Source organism: Parasteatoda tepidariorum, chromosome 7 (genome assembly GCF_982258835.1).
Source record: "Parasteatoda tepidariorum strain Cologne lab strain chromosome 7, Ptep-v5.0, whole genome shotgun sequence".
Lineage (NCBI taxonomy): Eukaryota > Metazoa > Arthropoda > Arachnida > Araneae > Theridiidae > Parasteatoda > Parasteatoda tepidariorum.
In genome coordinates this window covers 98,713,079-98,736,009 of record NC_141761.1, presented here as the reverse complement: position 1 = coordinate 98,736,009, position 22,931 = coordinate 98,713,079, and the positions used below count along the sequence as shown (strand labels likewise).

General features: G+C 30.0%; 1 protein-coding gene across 6 annotated transcripts in view; it reads right to left on the bottom strand.

Annotated features, from left to right (window-relative positions):
* LOC107450328 (alpha-2-macroglobulin) overlaps positions 1–22,931 on the bottom strand; it is a 76,578-nt gene that overhangs the window by 27,492 nt on the left and 26,155 nt on the right. For 3 of the 6 annotated variants that reach the window (XM_043047096.3, XM_043047098.3, XM_087168346.1), the window contains 11 exons: positions 21,724–21,833; positions 21,443–21,646; positions 19,912–20,124; positions 16,981–17,168; positions 14,209–14,362; positions 12,473–12,622; positions 11,617–11,695; positions 10,343–10,434; positions 8,484–8,607; positions 6,272–6,416; positions 928–1,156 (listed from right to left, as the gene is read on the bottom strand). In XM_043047096.3, the coding sequence (XP_042903030.2) occupies positions 928–1,156; positions 6,272–6,416; positions 8,484–8,607; positions 10,343–10,434; positions 11,617–11,695; positions 12,473–12,622; positions 14,209–14,362; positions 16,981–17,168; positions 19,912–20,124; positions 21,443–21,646; positions 21,724–21,833 (1,688 nt within the window). The remainder of the gene's footprint in view (positions 1–927; positions 1,157–6,271; positions 6,417–8,483; positions 8,608–10,342; positions 10,435–11,616; positions 11,696–12,472; positions 12,623–14,208; positions 14,363–16,980; positions 17,169–19,911; positions 20,125–21,442; positions 21,647–21,723; positions 21,834–22,931) is intronic. The other 3 variants (XM_043047097.3, XM_071183091.2, XM_087168347.1) reach the window with 1 other exon arrangement.

The following is a 22,931-nucleotide window of genomic DNA, read 5'->3' as shown; positions in this document are numbered from 1 at the left end:
ATGACAAAAAATATATTTTTCCTTTAGGCATTATATATCAACCTAATGTTCATTTGAATTCTTATGTCGAAAAGTTTCTTCTCAAAACTCTGTTATGTCAAATTTTTTTTCGAAATAAAAATTGAATTTTTTTGCGAAAAATCACTATGTAAGTTTATTGTAAACCAATTCTTTTCTATTTAATGCATATTTTTTTTGTCTTACTTTTCAGAATATTAATGCTTACTTACTTTTCAGAAATAATTTTTAATGCTTACTTTTTATCAATGTTGCATTTAGACTTGTAGTCTACTATCATTACATACATAATTATTAATAGTTATTTAATTTCATGTATCTACTTTTTAGAATAATATTTCTTAGAATATATTTTTCTACTTTTTAGAACATAAATTTGCTCTGATCATGTTATCTCGAAATCTCGCTGTCTCGAAATGTTTTTAGGGTCTCTTCAAGTTGGAGATATGAAAATATACTATACATCACTATAATTTTCAATGCTATAAAATTTTTAATTTTTATTAATTTAAATTTAAGTACTGGCAAAGCTCCTTCAGTGTAACTACAAATATACATACAAATTTAAGTATTATATACTGGTGAAGCTTCTTCAGTATAAATACAAATGTATACAAACATATAAACAAATTTAAGTATTATTTACAAGCAAAAAGCTCCTTCTGTAAAAACAAAAATGTATACAGAAATATAATACAAATTTAAATATTATTTACTGGCAAAGCTAATTCAGCATATATACAAAAGATGTATACAAACTTAAGTATTGTTTACTGGAAAAGCTTCTTCAGTTTAAGCACTAATATATACAAAAACATAAGCAAATTTAAGTATTATTTACGGGCAAAGCTCCTTCTGTATAAATAAAAATATATGCAAAAATATAATACAAATTTAAGTATTATTTACTGGCAAAGCTCCTTCAGTATAACTGGAAATGGAAACAACTACAACGAATTCTTCTCCTCTGATAACTGAAATTGGAAGAGTATAGTCTATGAAAAATGCTTGGAAAGCAGTTATGCTCGTTGTATTTGATATTCCCAAACCGTCTTCACTGTTAACACACACAGCACTGCCTACCCATTTCGTTATTGTGTCCGGCAGCTTGAAATCTTTCTCGAACACTCCATCCTCACTGTAAATAAGAAAAGAGGAGAGAAAAATTAGAGCAGTATTCATGTAAAATATTTATATTAATTCGATGATTGCTGTTTTTTTTTTTAACTTTTGGGTAGTTGCGGTTTTTTTAACTCATGACTATTCTTAAGATATGTTTTGAAAAAATTATAAAAATAAGTTAAAAAGAAATAAGCACGTGAGATGTATAAAAATTGTATTTAAGTAAAAAGACAAAAAAAAATATTTTTTCTTATTCAAACCAATCACTATTGACAGGACGGATTAAGCTCAGGGTGTTTAGTAGTAGCTTAGGGTGTTAAAAAATTGAGTACACACACACACATATATACATATATATATATATATATATATATATATATATATATATATATATATATATATATATATATATATATATATATATATATATATATATATATATATATATATATATATATATATATATATAAACTGCTGTTTGTAGAAAATGCAACACCATGAAAGAATCATCAGAATCAAATGAAATTTAATGCAGAAACGACTTGTACTGATACAAATAAATGATGAAATTTTCAAAACAAAAGAAACAAATTAAGCGTCCGAAATCAGTATTTGGTGCAGCCACCACGCGCTGCAATAAGTGCTGCTATACGACGTGGCATGGAGTCAAACAGATGTTGAATATCTGCTTGAGGAAGAGAATTCCATATCGCTTGTATGCGCAACGAAAGTTCGTCTTTGGAAACTGCAGGACGCGGATCACGAGTGAGACGCCGACCAACCATATCCCACACGTGCTCAATAGGCGACATATCCGGCGAATAAGCAGGCCAAGGAAGAAGTTGCATGCGTTGTGCTGAACAGAAGTCTCTAACAGTCCGCGCAACATGTGGGCGTGCATTATCCTGCTGAAAGATAGCTCCAGGGATGCCTTGAAGGAAAGGAACGACTTCGGGCTGTAGCACTTCACGGACGTATCTGTTGCTATTGAGATTACCCTCAATTCGTATCAAATTGGATCGTCCATGATACGAAATCGCACCCCAGACCATAACTCCGGGTGTTCGACCACTATGTCGTTCAATAATACACTCAGGAAGGCAGCGTTGACCGGCATAACGTCTAACACGAACACGGCCATCATGGGTCCACAAATTGAAGCGTGATTCATCTGAAAAGACAACTTGGTGCCAATCAGCTCGCCAGTCTCTGTGCTCAAGAGCCCACTGCCGACGCAGCCGTCGATGATCCGCCGTGAGGGGAATCCTGTATAATGGCACCCTTGCACGCAATCCACGGCGCAGCAGACGACGACGAATTGACGAAGCCGACAATTGTACACCTGTAGCAGTAGACCAATGTGCTGCCAGCTGCCTGGAGGAAGCTGTGCGATCATTCACCGCCATGCGGAGCAGGTGTCGATCATCGCGCTCTGACGTCACCTTCTGTCGTCCAGTGCCTGTTTTTCGAGTTGTTCGGTGCTCGTCGGTCCACTGCTTCCAAACTCGCATCACTGTGGAACTGTTCCGCTGCATACGAGCTGCTATTGCGCGATAGGAAAATCCTCCTTCTCGAAGGCCGATTATCCTCCCTCGTTCAAACTCCGTAAGTTGCTTGAATTTCTTATTCTTCCGTCGTGGAGGCATACTCAGGTCTCACTAAACGTTTGCCACTAACAAATAATCATAGACTATTTTCAACGTCCCGCTACAGCACTTTATTTATACGCTTTCAGCATCAATTCAGAGGGCGCTGCGCGCGCCACGCACGCGCGATGGCTCTGAAACTTTATTAATTTGCATAATATCCTATAATTGACATTTGCTGCGAATTTCATTTGATTCTGATGATTCCTTCATGGTGTTGCATTTTCTACAAACAGCAGTTTATATATATATATATATATATATATATATATATATATATATATATATATATATATATATATATATATATATATATATATATATATATATATATATATATATATATATATATATATATATATATATATATATATATATATATATATATATATATATATATATATATATATATATATATATATATATATATATATATATATATATATATATATATATGTATATATATATAATGTATGTATATGTATGTATGTATATGTATATATTTAAATCATTCTTGAAAAATTTTCTGTCCATGTAAGTTGATCTGATCTTGCTACTCGCCTTATAGTCCCCTTTTAATGTTTTTTCTTTTTATTTTATTTTATTTTCTGTTTTTGCATGTTATTTTTACTTATTTTTACTTTTTGTGATCTATTTTATTTGTTGTTATTTTTATAAAAAAAGTTTTTGAGTGCTCCTCACACTATTGTATTAATATATTTTGCTTTGGCTTTATTGATACAATATCAGAAAGCACTCTGTTTTGCGGATATAATCGTGTGGGCTGAAGAAAAGATTATATATTTTTTTTCCTGTCTTTTACATAAAATTTCATCCTTTATTTTTTTTTAAATTTTTTTTTTAAACTATTGTTTGTTATTTTTTTACTTATTATTTCCCCCCCCTCTTTTTTCATATGTCAATTATTTTTCTTTGTTTTATTCTTCATTTTGAACTATATAGTATATATATATATATATATATATATTATATATATATATATATATATATATATATATATATATATATATATATATATATATATAGGTGATTCCCACCACGAAATATGACAATTTACAGTCTCTTGCTCCAAAATCTAATACTATACTACTAAAAGAATTTTTTTTTAAAATTTTAATAAATAGCTTGCTGTTAGCATTTTAAAATGACCTGGCACTAGCATTGACTGTTTTGTATATTTAAAAAATGTAATTGAACTTCGAAATGTCATTTTCCTGGTATGTCACAAACAATATTTCCAATAATAACTAGCTTCAAAATGTCCCATAAATTTTTCAATATCTAACTTTATATAACTTTTATATAATATATAATATTAATAATATAATATTAATATAATATAATATAATATTATATTATTATATTATATATTAATATAATATAATAATATAATATTAATAATATATAACTTTTTTTTATCTCGCCCATTCTAAGCATTTCTAGAATATAAGCAGAGGGTAATATGATATTTACAAAAACTTTGTTGAAAATAATTTTTTCTGTCAATAGTTTGCTTGTCACAAGAAAATCTGTCATTTTCCTGGCTACTTTTATTTAGTGATTTATAACCAAAATAGATACCGCCAGCAATCAATATCTAATGTTAATAGATTGATTAGAATACCATCCAATCTGAACATGTCACTTTGCATGAATAAAGAGCCAACTTTCTGGTTCAAAATATAATTCAAAAATTTTTTCAAGGTGAGTGGGTTTTTATGTTGTCATTTTCCTGTCTTCTTGAAATCATTAATAATATAAACTACATAGATTTACCTGAGTTATTTCAAGAAATGCTGTTGTTTTCTGCGGAATGTAAGCGTCTTAGGCCGAAATGGTGAATTAATGTTAAATGCTAATAAATGGCAAATTGTCATTATCCTGGCTGCCATTTTCCTGGCATATGAATGCCAGGACATTGACACAGTTACCAGAAATATTTTTAAACAGTATAAGTAAAGAGGGAAAGCAAGTATTAACCTAATACCAAGTTTATGTAAGATTGTAATATGCTTGAATGTATTCAAAGTTATTATTTTTTATTTAATTATTGATTATTATACACAATTTTATTCTGTACTTATCAGCAAAACAGCATTTTTGATTCTTTCTACAGTGAATGAAAGAATTAATTTAAGCAATTCATGGCCCATCTAACGCAAAGGCTTAAGTTGAGTTACTTACAATTAGCTCAAAATGACTGTTTTTTTTTTAAACTTCTAAGCAATTATGTCATTTTCCTGTCATTCAAAATTTGGTGAATTTCTATTTTATTTTTTTTTTCTTGAGCAAAAGTCAATATTTTTTTCTTGAGCAAAGCTAAACAAAAATAAAATTTTTTTATTTTATTATTCTGAAGACTTTAAATTTTAAGAAATTTTTTGTTCCTAATTGTCATGTTTTCAAAGAATCACCCATATATATATACTATTTTTCAACTAAAGTAAGAATTTGTGACTTAATATAATGTATTTTGACAACATTTTTAACAAAAATTCTTAAAATACACATTAAAAATGGTCACTAAAGAATATGAATCTTATAAAAAGGAATTTTTATGCATTGCCTTCTTTGCGTTTTAGAAATTCTGTCCTAAAATACATAGTTACTTGTATAATAGGGCTCCCACGAAAATATTTAATATCCAAATGCGTAATTATTTATACTTTTCGAATATTTATATTTAAGGTTCATCATTTAAACTTGTTTATTTGAAATTTCATTCACTTTTTTTTTAACTTTACTTATGGTTACTGAGAAGTTGAATATGTTTTTAATCTTCCTCAATTAAGTATTGTTTTGTGACTTATAAAATATCCATAGCTTTTTACTGGATTTTAAGAATGCGTACTACGGGTAGTCATTATGGTACACCCTGTATATCGTTTGAAATGGAGCGAACATTTTGTGGAGAATAGGGAATACGAAACAATACTGATTTTAAACAAAGGGAATGAATATGAAATATTAAAAAAAATTAATAATTAATTTTAACAATTTTTTTAAGCATTTTCGAAAAAATTAGACAAAAATTAAATCTTTAGTTGTATATTATTTTTTTTGAAGAAAAATTCCTTTTAAGAAAATTAATTCAGAGCAAGATTTTCGAGAGTGATTTAGAGAAAATTGATTTTTTTTTACAACTTTTTTTTTTAATATGTTGGATGCCATGGGGGTCACCCGTGACCGGCACTGAGTTTGCTCGTAGCGCCACGGGTGTCACCGGTGACCGGCGAAGCCAAGATTATTAGAAACACATTCGAGTAAATTTTTAATGCTTTTAATTTGTTTATATTATAATCGTTACTAAAATGGTTTGAAGAAATTAATGCAACAAATACTGAGAAAATCATTTTGGCCAAACGGAAAAGTCATGTAAAATTAGCGTGGCATTCAACGTGTTAAAATTGTATTTCTATTTCATGTATTTATCATGGTATAAAAATTTGAGGTAATTTTCTTACTTTGTCATCTCTAAATCAAATAACCATGTTTCTGGGAAATTATTTCTAACATCTGAGATTGATTGAAGTGAGGATGTGCCTGATCCTATACGAACGTTCGAAATTTCAGCGTCAGCCTGAACTATTCCTGGAGTTGTCGCAAAAGCTAGATAAGCGAAAAAGTAAAAATGTGGCTTAAAAGTAGTTCTACAATAAAAAGAAAATGTTTCTATTATGTTGAAAATAATAGTGAACATTCTACTGTAATATCTTTTAAATTTGTAAGTACCATAAAAATGTGCTTGGTTAAATAAGTTGGGTTAGTCTGGTTGGGAAAAAAATATGGCTAAAGTATCATAATTTTTTTTAACTAAAATAATAGTTTTTTGTTGAAAAAATAAAATTTTTTAAGAAAAAAGTGCCAACAAGGACTTTGTTCTTTCAAACTCTGAACTTTAAGGCCATTTTTCAAAACCTGTTTCAAAAGCGTTATTTATTTTTAAGTGAAATAAAGGTCATAAAATGTACGTTTTTCGAGCAAGCTAAAAGGTTAATTTTATATTTTTTATATTTACAAACTAGCACAGACACTGCAAAAAATTCTGGATCAAAGTACGGTAAAAGTATCGGCACTTAAGTTGCCCAGTACTTCTTACCGTAAAATCTTACCGATTTTTCCGCAAATATCACAAAACAAAATATATGATGTACAGTGATTTTTACAGTAATAAGTACAACGAAATCACTGTGAATCACTCAAGTTAATTAAGTATTACTGTGAAATTTACAGTATAATATTGTATGGTAAAAATGGATTTTACCGTAAAATGAATTTCACGGAAGATGCACTCAAGTTCCGACATTTACTTGATCTAGAATTTTTTACAGTGTAGAGTGCACCACTTTCGTAATAACTTTCTATCGATTTCACTTCGGAAACCTCCCTTCCACTTCTTTCAAAACTGACTAGTCCTACGTTTATCTCTTATAGTTTGACAAAGATAAAAGTATTTTATTTATTTTAATCTACTTGGAAAATGTGGCTCATACAGTTTTTGTTTTAATTTATTCTTTGTATTGAAGAGGTTTCAGCAATGGGGAAATACCATTAATAGCTTTCTCTATTGCATTTGCTCAATTTTTCGAAATAGATAAACTTTCTGTTGAAGTCTTACCTTAATCGAAGCTATGAATAATTTAATTTTCAGATAAATTCTTTTGAAGAATATGTAATAATATGCAGAATAAATAATATGAAGAATATAAAATAATATGAATATGATACAATGTATTGATGAAAAAACAGATTTTTTTTTCGTGAAAACAACAAGAAGCTCTATTGTTGTTAAAAAAATATATATTTAGTAGAAAAATTTCAAAAATACAAATTTAGAGTGATGGGCATGAACTAATAGAACACATCTTTCCGATGGAAAAAAAACATAAAAGTAAGCGTGTTATAGATGTTAGAACCTGACTAAGGCATCTATTATTTGGCTAATAAATACTACAAATTATTGCCAATGTCCTAGTCTTAAAACAATTTGTTGGCATGAGGAGGTTAAGAGAAATAATTATAACAATTTATAATCAAAAAAATATTGCAGCAATCAAATAATGGTTTTCAAATTTTACACAAATGTTCCAAGCTTAGTGTTAAAGTAAAAAAAATTCATCAGTGACAAAAGGACTATTGTTTAGACTAATTACGGGAGATTTTCACAAGTTTTCTCTTCATGTAAGGTAAATGCGGGTTAGTTCGCTCAGGAAACCCACAACGACAAGCTAGTTAGTCCCAATGCTTGATCCAGGATTCCTTTGATTTCTGAATTAGGTTTAAAACTATAAGGATGAATATTGATAGCCTTAATTCCAAAAATGTTTCGAAATAAAAAATTTCTAAGTCGCAGCAGAAAGAATCTTAATCGATAACCGATTTCCGTTTGCGCGTCAAAGTTGCTGAGAAAGCGATTGTAATAATGATATTTATTTAGAGAAAAAGGAGTAAATAAAATATAAACTTAATTTTGAATTTTTAGGGGAAAAAAAACGATTTATCATTAATATTACTGAAACTTAAAACAGGTTGGAAATTATGTTCTTCTGTATCGCCTAAATATATTTAGCTTCATATTTAATACACTTTGTTGAAAAAAGCAGGAATCAGTGATAAGTGCGAATTAATTTTTAAATCTTATTTTTTTAACGAAGATAAAAAAAATAAATAGGATACCTTTTCTGTGTAAGTTACCTTTACTTTGGAGCAAAATAGGACGTCCTCCCGGCCCACCCCTGAAACCAGTTTCACATGGTCGAGTAAATACGTACAAATCACTAATAACTAGCAATCCAGAGGTCTGAAAATATAGAAAATAATACTAAGTGACGAATTAGAAGTAACATTTTCTTTTGTAAAACTTCAAAGAATTTGAGAATCTTTGTAGAATATGTAACTTCTACTTTCAAGGCACTATAACCTGTTACGGGTTGAAGCTTTTATATGAACAACATCGGTCGATGTGGATGCAACATCGGTTTACCTATTATGGTGCCCCAGAAAGAGTGGTCACCGATTCTGCTCTTCTGTACCCGAACGACGACTCCCAATATTCGGTTAAGAAAGAAAAGACAAAAAACGTCTACACCGAGTCAAGCCACTTAATTGATGGTCGTCCTCGTTTTCTGTTTCCCATGGTATTAGTAAAAGTAAGCTTTTTGCTTTAACTGGGTTTCATTATTAGATCGAAATAGATGTCCGAGCCACAGGTAATCTATTGCACTTTATGACTTTAAAAATATCAGGCTTCCTGTACTTTTGGTAAATTTCAAAGTTAAACAAGAGTTTTCCGCTATTATTCTCAAGAACGGCACCAAATATTTTCCTTCAGATTTTCTGTTCATAGGTCAATAATTTATTTTCATGCAGCTTGGTTATTGCCCAATATTCATTCTCATAAAGCAGAATTGAATTAGTGTTTTAGTGATGTAGAGCATCTGTATATATATACTATAATGCACATTTAATTGATTTCAGATAACTTATTTCACATATATTTACAGGAAATTAAAATTGATCACATTGATATCCGCTAAGTATTTAACTTATATAGAAACGATATATTTTATTCACCGTCTAGTTGGTATAGTGGAGAGCGTACTCGACTTAAACGGCATGATCAGAGGTTTGATTTCTCAGAATAGAAAAGGTGGTTAAAACTATAGTTCGCTCACCAGGAGTTGGCACTTGGCTCCATCCCGTCGGAAGCAGAATTCATTCAGCTCGGGAGTAAGAGGAGAAGCATCTCCGCTCTTGAAAATGAGATTACCCTTAAAGCGCGCCAAACGCAAACAGTGAATTATTTCTCAGTCATTTACTTCCCTTTATCATTCGCTATTATAAATACCTTTCGTTACTCTAGCTATATTTTGAATTTAAAAACTGCTTTTTTCCCAACAAAATGTCTCAAAAAGAACAAACGATTCACTCAAAAGAGAGAAATATTATCAAAGTTATGAAATATTTAATGCTAAAAAAATGCACATGAAGATTTCGAAATAAATATTTTTGTCATACGATCATCAAATAGCATCTTTGTTCAGGATTGTTCACATCCTTTTGCCAAAAATAGCGAAATAGTATCGTCGGATACCACGTGATGAAGGCTGAGCAAAGTGCCAACTCCTGGTGAATGAACTATACATTTTCGTTACCATGTCTTGAAATCCACTCTAATGGATCCAATGTCCGGAAATTTCAAGACTGGAAAAAATCCAAACACGTTTTGGTGGTTAGGAAGCGTTGTGTTGACTGAATTGTTTTACTAGTATCTGAATTCTCATTCTTTAACAATTCTCTTGCAAGTCACCAATGGTTCGTGGAATATAGGTTGGGGACCGCTTTCATAGTGCGTGGTTAATTTATTCTATTTAGAAATAAATGCACTATCATAATATTAAATTGTTTATTAAATTCAAAGATCAAATTTAAAAGTTCAAAAACTTTAAAAGCTGAATTTAAATCTTTCTTATTTCCTTGTCAATTAAAAAGACGCTAAAAATTATTATAAATGCTGAAATGGCTTAAAAACTAACCTGAAACGCTGATAGAGAATCTTCATAATTTGATGAACTTCCGACTGGTGGAAATGGTATAAACAGTTTTTGAACTGCTGCATTTTCTAAGCCTGAAAACGAAATACATAAGTAATATAAAAGAAGATAAGAACAACATGTCACTAATTTAAACTATAAAGTAATCAAAAGTGGCACTAAATTTTCACAATAAGCAATGCTAATAAAAATGTGCTCCAAAAAGTCACTTTTTATTGTCAATTTAAAATCATTTAAACAATATTAAATAAATAGTTATAGCATTGATAAATTAAATAGTATAAGTTTCAGTTTGATAAAATGTTTCATAAGTAATCAAAACTCCAAATTATTTTGGTAGAAAAGACACAAAAATTCAATTTTATCGTAATTTTTTTAAAGAAAATATTACAAAACTTACTTTCATCCTTTTTCTGTAATTGTAAAAACATGAAATATGAAAACAGTATAAAGAATACATAGCTGACCCATTAAATGAAAACATGTTTTTGCATGTACGTGTAATAAATTCAAGAATGTTTTATAATTTTAAATAGGAATATATAAAATCATTACCTAATTTCGGAGTTCTATTTTAGTTTGTTTATAAACACGACTAAATAATGTTTTTATTATTCGAAGGCAAAGTGCAAATATTTCAAACAATGTGAAATTTAATTTTTGTGCTTATAGATTGTAGATTTATCAGTTACAGTTTTTGTCCTAAAACTAATGTCAGGAAGTTGATTGAAAAACATTTATGGATCAGATTGATACAAAACTTTAAATAATTTCAAATCAGACTGGCAATTCTTCAATGCATTCTAGTGAGATATCCAAGCATATAAGTCATTATGGCATAAATGTCCTTTCGGAATCATGGTGCAATCTTAAATGTCAGAAAAATGTCCTTTCAGTAAAGTTTTCAAGTTCTTATACAGGAAGAAGTCTAATGGAGCGAAGTCATGACTCTGGAGAGGCTAGAGAACCGTTGGAGTCTAAGACTCGACAAGAAAGATGGTAACAAGAAAGGAGGAGTTGCAAAGCTTTTCATTAGCCACTTTTCTCCTCAGCCGATATTACGAATTACAAATTTCGTTCTATTTTTTAAGTAAGAAAATATTTATTTGCAATCGATGAAGAAAAAAACAATTTGGTTTGTGAGAGGTACATAAAAAACGTAGGTAAAAAATGATCCAGTCCAAATTTGCAGTATAATATATACAACGTAAATTTTGTAAAGAATGGTATCAAGATTAATAATAAAAAGTGATTACCTGGCTGTACTTTGCTACGATAGCATGGATTACTTGGGTAATATTGATTAGAATCAAAATTTGCAACCATTTGGAAAACCTGTAATTTTTAACAAAATTGATTTGATATAAATTGAACTGTATTGATTATGAACGACATTAAAGTAAAAGAAAAACAAATTTTCATCAGCCACGTTGAAATTTATACCAAACACTGATATTCTATGCAAAATTCAAAATATAAATTTGAATAAAATGATCTAAATTAGTTAAAAAATTACATTTTACAAATTAAATATTGATTGTTTATTAAATACAAATATTATCTATTAGATACGGATCACGTTTTATTAAAATCAGTAATCAGTCGTATGAATGTATTATGATAAGTTTGTATTATGAAAATTTTGTATAGGAATATTATATATTTTTACTTTGTATTATGATTAAAAATTGCCCTTCCATTCGTATGTTGCCTTTATGGAAATTCAGATTTCTTTTCTGATTAAAAATGAACAGAACATTCAATATTACAAAATTTTAAAAAAAAAAGAAAAGAAAAGAAAAACTTTTTGATTTAGCATCTAAAAATCTCAATTTTTAATTTTTGTTTATTGGACAAATTTAATCAATTCAAAATCAATACAAAAATATTAGGTTGGATTTAAAAATTATGATAATTAGAAGTCAGTTTATTAGAAATATCTTACTTGTTTACTAATATAATCGGAATCATTCTACGCAATTTTCATTTGGGATATATATATTTGGAGTTAACTTCAAAGAAAATGAGTAAAAATGAAAGATCTTTACTTTCAAAATCTGTAATACTTTTAGGCATAGAAGTAATAAATAACTATTTCCACACAAGAATTACCTTTTCTTTTGTGAGCTGGTCACTGTTGTCCAACAAAAGGACACTCTTGTCCACTGCTTTAATGCCACATAAGGAATTAGCTCCAGCTTTTATTGTAACTGGTGTCTCTGCACCTGGCTGTTGCGCATCATAGCCAAACGCAAAATCAACCTAATAGTTTTGTAAAAACAATTTTTATTAATTGAAGAGTTTAATGGCAAAAACGCATTTAAGTTACTTAATTGAAACCACTTGATTGTAAGGATTTCAAAGCAATTAAAAAGTATTTATTGATCGATGGAAAGTTTAAAAAAATGTTTTTTTAATTTTTTATTTACTTTTACTGAAGTAATTTCAATTATACAATTTAAACATGGATTGTATGCAATTTTGCTAAGCGGTTTATAGGGAGGAATTTTAACCATTTCTATGGACAGGCTTTTTCATTAATACGAGTTGATATGGTTTCATAATGTATGATTTTATGAAAATACCATAGACACTGATATTTTTTATGTTTTATGATGATAAAATGTTGTCATAAATCAATATTTATTCCGAACAACTCGATTGATGCATGATTATTCACTTAAAGTAAATATAGATTTACATTATCCACATTATGTAAATTGATAAAGTATTATTCTTCATACAGTAAAGTGGGGTCAGTGGATCCCAATAAAATTTTCTATACTTACCCTCCCTCCTCCCACAGTGAAAAGAAACTAGACTAAAGCAGACAGATAACGAAGAAAAAATTTTCCCCACGTGAGGTGTGGTACATTATCGACTCTGTATAAAAAAAATTTAAAAAAAACTCCACATTTTATAATATTATTTGTGTGCATATAGGACTGTGTATGGTCAGGGAACTGGCCTTGCATCAGAAAGGATTGACGGGTTCAAATCCCGGACAAGATGGATGTTCTTTCATAGTTTTTACAAGTCGCCGTAACTCTTCTTTTTGAAAGTGTATCTGTTTTCATGGGCTTTGGACAAATTCTGGTACTTTTCATCATCACAATATGCTTGTTACCTTTTTTCAATGCTTTTTATTTTTTTGTAATTTTTTTTATTCATGCCTCGTTTATTATGTTTGAACACTCAAGCTCCTAAATTCTATTTTCTGAGTAACTACTTTTGTTAGTTTTAAGATTTCACTAACTTCTTTGAGGCCTTCAGGTTGGGGGCAGGGAATCTTTGGATCTTGGTGAGGTCGCTGCTCTGCGCACGCATCGTCCAACCTACATCAACCAAGGTTTTCCCTGGAGTTGCTTCTGCCTCTCTTGCCCATTTTTCTGACGTGTTGCCATGGATCACCACCATGTCAACCTTTTTGAATCGTCTTTTTCTTTTGCTCAGAGGTCACGTGCGTGCACTTTGAGTCTACAGTAGTCTCCGGATGCCCCCTGACGGGGGCGGGACGGGGTTAAGCTTTGATTCTTTTTACTATCTGCCCTTACTGCGGGTACAACGTTGGCGCACTTAAAATGGTGTCCCTGAAAGAGAGGTCAACAAATTTGCCCTGTAATTGCTTGAATTGACGAAATGTTAACACAGGTGGGCATTGGAAATATAAAAAAAGTATTATTTGTGCTCTAATGATATTTCTCGAGATATGGTCATTACTAGGAATTAGAGAGATCAATCATTAAAAATTTTTTTAGAAAATATGAATAGAAAACTAAAATAAGGTTGATTGCTATTCTATAACTATTTTTGAAATGAAAATTTCAATTTCTCATCTAATAACATACCTTATTTTTGAAACAGTTTTCAATATCGATTTTCATTGAATCCGCTACTACTTCGCCATCATCCCTAACGTAGTAAACAAGCACGTAAATGGTTGGTGATAAGTTGATATCTGCATCTATGGCTATATCAATTTCTCCAAGTGGTGGCAAATATCTATAAATGACATCAGAAAAAAACAGTTTAGTATCCCCTTTTTTTATTTACAATAAATATTTAAGACTGAGATTATATATGTTTTTTTGCATTTTGCGAAATATGAAAACTCAAATACAATTTGCGACTACTTAGTAATGGGAAATGTTAGGATATTTATTAGTATGTAACCTTTTTAACATATTCATTGTAATTATTATAACAGAGGTCGTTAACTTGGGTTCCTCGGAACACAAGGTCCCGTGGAACATTGACTTGGAATCCGCAAGTGATTACTATTTACTTAATCAAAATGCCAAAATTTATGTGAAATTTTAGCTTATCGAAATCTTTGTTTCTTTACAGTTGACTTGTTATTATTTGCCTGTAAAAATAAATATTTAAAAGAAAAACAGAAGAAATTTTGATTTTGTAAATTCACGCGAAAGCACATTAATTATGAGAAGTTTACAAAAAACACTATCGCTGCACATGTAATTTCATAGGATATCTCTCGGAAAAGCGCTGACAAGATTCTAAGAGATGAGGTCAAATATAAAATAAGATTTATCTTATTTGAACATGCATCTTAATAAGCTCAAAAATTAAATGGTGTAATTAGGCTTCGACAAGTTTTGATCTAGCTGTTATTTTTACCTGTTGCAATGAGCTCAACACAGCTTTGCAAGGAACAGTCATCTATATTTTCAAAGTACAATATAAAACTGACGTAACTCTTTTGAATTTTAGCTTTCTGAAATTTTAGCTGGTTAAATGTTTTTCCAATTTGCATAATATTTAGTTCATCTAATCTTGATAGATATTTAAAAATTATTGTGGTCCAGCATTTTTTACATTTGAAAAAAAAATTCTTAAATTTTTTCCTGTTCAAAAACAAAATTATTATTTTAAAAAATCCTTTATGAGACTGAGGCATTCCTGAACTTCCGATTAAAGAAAATTAACTGGAAACTGATACATCAACCGATTAACCGAAAAAACTGATACATCAGCCGTTGAAACTGGAATTTAATTAAGGTGATATTAACCATTTTTGGATTAGACATTAGAAAAGAATATCTTGGAATTGCCAAAAAAAAATCTTTGATACATATAATGTCATTTGTTTCTGTCTATGTACGCAAAATTTTTTTTCCTTGTATATTTGACTGAATACAGAAAGAGATTGGGCGATGAAGATGACACTGGGTTACAGATTTCAACAAGTATTTTAGACCTAAAAGTATGTTGCAGTAAGAAAAAATCACTGCCAAGTCATTAAAAACATCTTTTTTATTAATTTGTTATAATTTAAAGCATTGTTGTTTTTGTTTCTTGACCATAGAAAATATTTCAAAAACCGAGGGAAAAAACCAATAGCTAACTTTTTATTATTTTAATGAGATGTTTGTATTATGATAAATTAAAGATGCATTAATAAGGCTGCAAATTTGAGTAGGATCAACCTTTGATATCCTATTTTTTCTGCTTTGATTTATAAACTCTTTCATAAAAAAGAGCAAAAGGTTCTTCAAATTTTAAAAGGTTGTATACCCCTATATTGCAAATTAGGCAAAATGATGCTTTTTGTAATATAACATCTAAGTTCTCTCACTTGTAATTTATTACTAAGTTATATTATGATATTTTCTCCATTTTTTCGTGTAATATTAATACGAAATAGAAAATGTGTATATCAATTGTGTAAAAGTATCTTAAATTACTTGCATAAATGAACTGAAAAAGGTGAGATGAAGTATCCTCATAGAAATGACCTAGAAGGCAAGATTTCTCATTATTTGCCACACATAAAATTCTTTCTAAGACCAGATATATCGAGGACACGCTATCCTAAAGATGAATTATCCTGCATACAAGCTGAATGTTATTTTTAAAAGCTAAGACACCTCATCTTTAACACGTGTTTCATATTTCTGGACGAAGATTCATCACGGGAAGAATTTTTCTAAAATACGAAACATTTTAACCAAACCATAGATTTAATTGTTCATATTTATTTCAGTCTTGTTTTTATACTCACAATTTTTAAGCATAAAAAATGTTCCACGGTGGCTGTTAGAATCATTCAGTTTTTAATTTGAATTTCTTTTTAAATTATTAGACATCTTCATTATGCCTTGATTATCTAAATAAAAGCGTATAAAATAGTACATAATTACATAGTTAATATGTACATAGTTAATATGTACATACTTACTATGTAAAAAAAACCTTAATTATTTGCATAAATGGATTCAAAAAGACGAGATAAAGTATCCTCATAAAAATGACCTAGAAGAAAAGATTTCTCGTTATTTGCCACATATAAATTCTTTCTAAGACCAGATGTATTGAGGACGCGTTATCTTAAAGACCAAATATTTTGCTTTTAAGCAGAAAATTATTTTTAAAAGCTAAGACATCTCGCCTTTTAAACATTGTAGTACTTTAAGACACATTGTAGTACCTGCCAAATAATCACTCACATAATTATTTTTAAAAGCTAAGACATCTCACCGTTTGTACACTGCAGTACCTTTAGTGCTACTGCAGTACCTTTGTAGTACATTGTAGTACCTGTCAAATAATCAACCATTTTATTCTCGTTCCCAGCAAAAAAATTCTGATGCAATACATACCGACTTTCTTGGGCTTCTGGACACTTATCTACCGACGACTTGGGTACGGTTTCTTTAGGAGGATCTAGTTGGATTTCATCACCATCAATGATTTTATCTTCATCTTCGTACTGGCTGGAAACATCTTTTTCTGACGAAAAGTGAGTCTCCACATAATCTTCAAGGACAATTTTTGATTGCCGCGAAACCTTTATGAGAAATAATAAGGATTATTGAGCAGTTAAACTGATTGAGACGATTAGATAGATTTTTAATAGTTGCAAAACAATCAAACTTATCTGCATGCATTTCGTATCCATGCAGATAATTTTCAATTGTCTTCTAACCTAAGATTTTACGAAAAATTATATTTATTAATTACATATGCAAAAAACTTTTGATTGTTTTGTAAATTATAAGTTTATGAAAAATTCTATTGATTAATAATGCATTTATTACAGCACGCAGATATTTTTTGATTGCTTTGTAACTTGAAGGTTATGAGAAAGTAGATTGTTTCATAATACGTTTTGAATGCATGCTGATTTTAGCATAAAATATAAGCTAATTTAGAAATTTGATTTTTTTTTTTGAATTGAATAAATTTTTTTGTCGAGCATTCTTTTCTGTAGCTGCATTTAAACAATTTAAAAAAGTAATATCTGAAATTTTCAAGGCTTCATTTTTTTTTAATTTTTAGAGGAAATTTAGTTTGAAATTTTATTTATTTATTTGAGTCATAGCCTGTAACTATTAAACTATATACACATTTTTCTTTTCCATTGTATTTTAAACATACACAAAATATTGATATGCAGAACAAACAGCAATTTAATCACGTACCCATATATAATTTTTTTTAAAAAACTTTATTTTTATCACTTCCTCAATTTTTATTAGTTTTTCTTAAAATATGCTTTATCAAAATAAAAATTATTTCCAATAGTTTTTTTATTGTGTGTTCCAAAAAATGTAATTTATTTCGTTGATTTTATTCCATGTGTTTGATGTCCATTCAAATTATGATTATATATTCATAAGAGTTGAATTAACAGGACTACCAACTGCTGCACTTTTTTTATAGAGCAGTAGACGAATGAATAATGACTATTTTTGCCGAAAGCCTCACTACGAAAGATCTGGAACAAAGTAATGTTTTATATGAATTTTTGAACCATTTATATATAGTGGCATGGAAAATAATCTTTAGTAAAATTTACAGAACAAACAAAAAAATCTGGTGCCTGCAAATGTTATCGGCAAATTCAAAGTATCAATCAACTTATTAGAGATTGCCCAAAGTTCCGGGTTCTTTGTTTAAGGCTTTTTAATGGCTTGATTGATCAAGAAAGTTGGATGAAATCACAAGATCAAATCAGAGTCATTAAAACTACTATTTTTTTTTCTTTCCTCCAAGCCCTGAGCATGTACCTAGGTTATGAAAACCCTTAACCATATAGCCCAGGACTTGGCCGCTGGTCCAGCTCCACTCCAGCCTAAATAACATAATATTTAAAAAAAATAAAAAATTTAAAAAAAAAGAGCAGATTTTACTGAAAGTGTGGAATTTAAGGAGAAAAAAGACAAAAAAAATATTATACATGTGAAATGAGAAGTTATTAAAATTTTAATAGATAGTCATTATCCGCTAAGAAGTTCATTACTGTTATTAATCTTTTGTTTAAAGTATTGTTTGTAATAAAAGTTTTCTGCCAAATTTCTAAATTTGTTGGGCTAGGTTGACAACTATGCCAGGAGACAGTGTAGGAACAACTAGTGGGATAATGTTCAGGCGAACCTTGTTGGTCGCAGGTGCAAAGATCAGTATCTGTTATATGCAGGTAATTAAAGAAGGTTGGAAATGGTCCATAATCCGTCAAGAACCAGATGACTTGTTTTGGAGGAATTGTTTTGAAAAAAGTAACATTGTTAATAATTTTGAATAGACGTCTGCCTCTGTCTGAATTATTCCATTGAAATTGCCATTTTGTTAGAAGAGAATCTTTAATACGTCGTTTAAGATATGAAACTGGAAGTGGGTATACATAATTTTTCGGTTGTCTCGTAGATTGTTTAGCTAAATCATTAAAACTACTACTAAAACAAGCTTAGAAGATCTGTTTGGGCCCGACGACCTCTTAGGCTCTATACTCACAGGATACTAACTTGAGCCAGACAAAGCCAATAATTTTCTGTGTTCTTGTTTTTACTTTTACTATTTGACTATCATTCTTGTTATTTTAACTAAAAGATTTTACTTGGTAATTTCGAGTTTTGGTATTAAATTTTGGCTTTTAGACTGTCGATTTTACTAAGATATTTTAACTCTCAGTTCTTTGATTTTAATTGTTTGGTAAAATTTTATTTTTAATCACCAGTGGTTAATTTTCGCTGACTTACTCCTGATTTTTGACTTGATTTTAGAGTTTCTTCTGTCCATTTTAAAACAAAAGGATATGCTGGGTCTCATCACTATATAAATACGTCCATTATGAAACATTTAAGTTTAGAGACTGCGCTTAACTGCCCACTATAAGGCATTACCTGTGTTGTGACCAATGATTAGTCTGATTTTTAAATTGTCCTTTTGCATCGTTTAGTTTTATTGGATTATATTTATGTTTCCAAACATATATTTTAAAGAAACGAAAAATACACTCGTTAAAGAACATTATATTGATGTAATAAGGAATTTGATTGCATAATTGGGAGTGTGCCTATTGCCCTGAATGTATAGTTTGTTTGATTTTGATAAAGCCTTAGGTAGTTGCATAGCCGGGTCGCTTGCTTGGGTAGCTGTTAGACCTGAGCTACTCACGTGGGAGGGAGAGCTCCATCCTCCGGTGAGATTTTTCCTTCGAATACCCCCTGGAGATGAGTGGAGCACTTAAACATGAACTTAGAAGAAATTTTCCCGGATATTGTATAAAAGTTTGGAAACCCTGAATGTACCTGGTAATAAAACTTGAAGTCCGCGTCTTCTTTAGCTGTGAATAATAATTTTAAAGTTTGTTTTGAGCCACATTCAACTGGTTGATGAATTGGCTGAATTTGAATGAAGCTACTAGAGGGTGAAAAGAACGGGCTCAAATAACTGCTTGTTTGGGGTTGGCTTAGAACATTTGGTCCACCAGTGTCGTCAGGAGCATATTTCAAGGATTTTGCCTAAAAAATTAAAAAAATATATAATTAAAAAAAGGAGCTAAAAAATAAGTTAAGTGATCTTCGAAAAAAGTGGATTTGTAAAATTAATTCCCGTTAGAACTCGAAATATATATTTTACTCTAGCATACGTGAATTGTTTGTTTGTTTATTTTGAAGTGAAGAAAATTTTTAATTTTACTTTTGGTTAGGTCAAAAAAAAAAAAAATTTTCAAAAAATCTTGGTTTCTGAATTTTCATTTCATTGATTTTCCGTTCTGGTCTCTTTTCCCATTCAATTCATTTTTCCCCAGAAAAAAGTCACTTAATTCAATGCATCAATTTATTTAATTTAATTTCTCACAATTAAAGGAAAATATTTAACACCATATATAGGCTAATAAGGGTATAGTTAATGGGATAGACTAAAAATATTAAACTCCAGGTTAAATGTTACATCAGATTTGCTGAATTTTGGTTTTAAAAAAAACTTATATAATTGTTTCATAAATAAAATTTTTTTTTAAAGAAAAGCTGTTGAAACATTCTTGAGTAATAACAACTGAAAAAATTCTGTTACTTTTAAAAAATAATTAAATAGAAATAAACATAGGAAAGAAATAGAAAAGTTAAAAAATAGATTTACGTAAAAAAAGTGTATCTTCAGTTAGATAAAAAGTGCATTAAATCTGAATTTAATTGATAATTAGAGTTAGTGAATTAGCAGAATTAAATGGGTGGTGCAACAGCAAGATTTTTAAAAATTCTGTCAACTATTCAGAATTTTTAATGTGTAAAAGATTATTTCATTGCATTGCTAGAAAGCAATCAAACAATCAATATAATTTTTAATTAATTCTCGTCAATAATTAGCAATGGCGAAGATATCGGAGGTAGCCATTAACTACTTCAGACTAATATATATACACACACATCTGAAAAAAGTAAACACGTTGAGGGCTGTTAAACAATCTGCAATTAAAGAAAAACACAAGGAAAATAATGTCTTAAAAATCTGGAGAATCACTGTTAAGAGATGCGTGATTAAAACTTACAAAACCAGTTTAGTAGCCTCATGGTATTCGATGGTGTTTCTGAAAATTTTCTTCTGATCTCCACTCCAATTTCTAAAACAAGTTCTGATATTTTTAATCTCGTCTGTCATGATGAGTCAAATTTTGGAAAATTATATTTTTTATTTTATAATCTATGTAAACATAAAATTTTCAACAGCTATTGAGTTTTTTTCTCTATCTTTTTGACAAGGAAACTAAAAACATACATTAAGGATGGTTTTTTCAGAACAAATTGCTTTGAACAATAAATGCTACTCTGTACTCACATCCAAGTTCATCGAAATGACATCCACGTTTTGTGGTAAAATAGTGTATGAAATCAATCCTTCTTCAGATGAAGTGTAGTTTCTGCACACTTTGATTGTTTTAGTTGCCCACCAGTCCGCAAGAATACGCTTTTTGTTTATTGTAACGCATATCTCTATTGGCTCCTCAGCTGCAACGCTGTTATCCGGATTTGACACTTTTAACTGTAAAAATAAAATAAGTAGCATTTATTTTAACATACAATTAACTCAGGTTATTTAAAAATTTTAAAACTGCGTACTTTTCCATTGTATGGTAAGCCAGGTTTGTAGTAGTTCAGACTATCGATGAAAGATAGACTCAATGGTGACGTTTGGCGATATAGGTACTGCGTATCAGTTTTTTCTACACCTGTAATACCACATTGATTTAAAATTTTATATAGGGGTATATGGTACAGCGATTACAAATTACGAGAGGTGATAGGGCACGTTATAAAATTCGAGAATTGAACCCATTGGCGGAAACCCAATGGCGGTGTAGGGACGCTACCCTTGTTCTCATGCATTCCCGTGTGCGTTTAAGCTGTTACTTTTATTTATCTAAATTATCTCAATTTTCTGTTGCTTTATAATTATGGTCGAAAATAGAATTCGTATAAGCACATAAATAGATGTTTTAAAGTAATATCAGTTAGGATTAAAAACAATTAAACTATAATATTAATGATAGCATGTTTCAACTAAGTATAATTAAAGAAAAAAAATTATCGACTAAACAGTTACGTAATTCATAAGCGATTTTCGTAGAAGAAAATGCGGTGTACCCTCAATGCACTTGAAGTGTATAACTCTTTATAAGGATGTGGGAAGCATGCTTTCCAGCAACTTAAATTTTAAGAGTCGATGGAAAGCTATTTTACCATCTACCATTTGTGCTGCCATTTGTTGACAACTTTGGGAAATAACCCCAAAAAATACTGGCCAAATAATGGGTTTTGTTTACATAAATACAGACAATATTAAAGGATTGCGTGGAATCAAGAATATATTTTTGCTCTTGAGTATTAAGCATTCGTATATTTCATCATTTCCCATTGAGTTCAGTTATGAACACATGATTTATAAATTCGCTCATTTATAGTTGTTGGTTTACGTAGCTCTAGAGCTGCGCAATGAACTATTGGCAACGGTCTGGGAAACATCCCTGAGGATGATCCGAAGATATACCATCACAATTTTGGTCCTTTGGGTACGAGATGGTTCCCCTGATTCGGTACCACAACGACCTGCAATAGGACTGATACCGCACACCCTCGGTCCCCTTGCAGGCTGATCAAAGTGGTTACCCCCTCCCGCTCAAAGTGACCGTAGCCAGTGATTCAATGTTCTACTGGTAACCGTGTCTTAACAATCAGTTCACTGCTTATTTGTGTGCAAAGAATTTTAAGTTCATGACCAAATCTTCACAATAGGAAAAAATTTTGAAAATATAACCCACCTTAATACC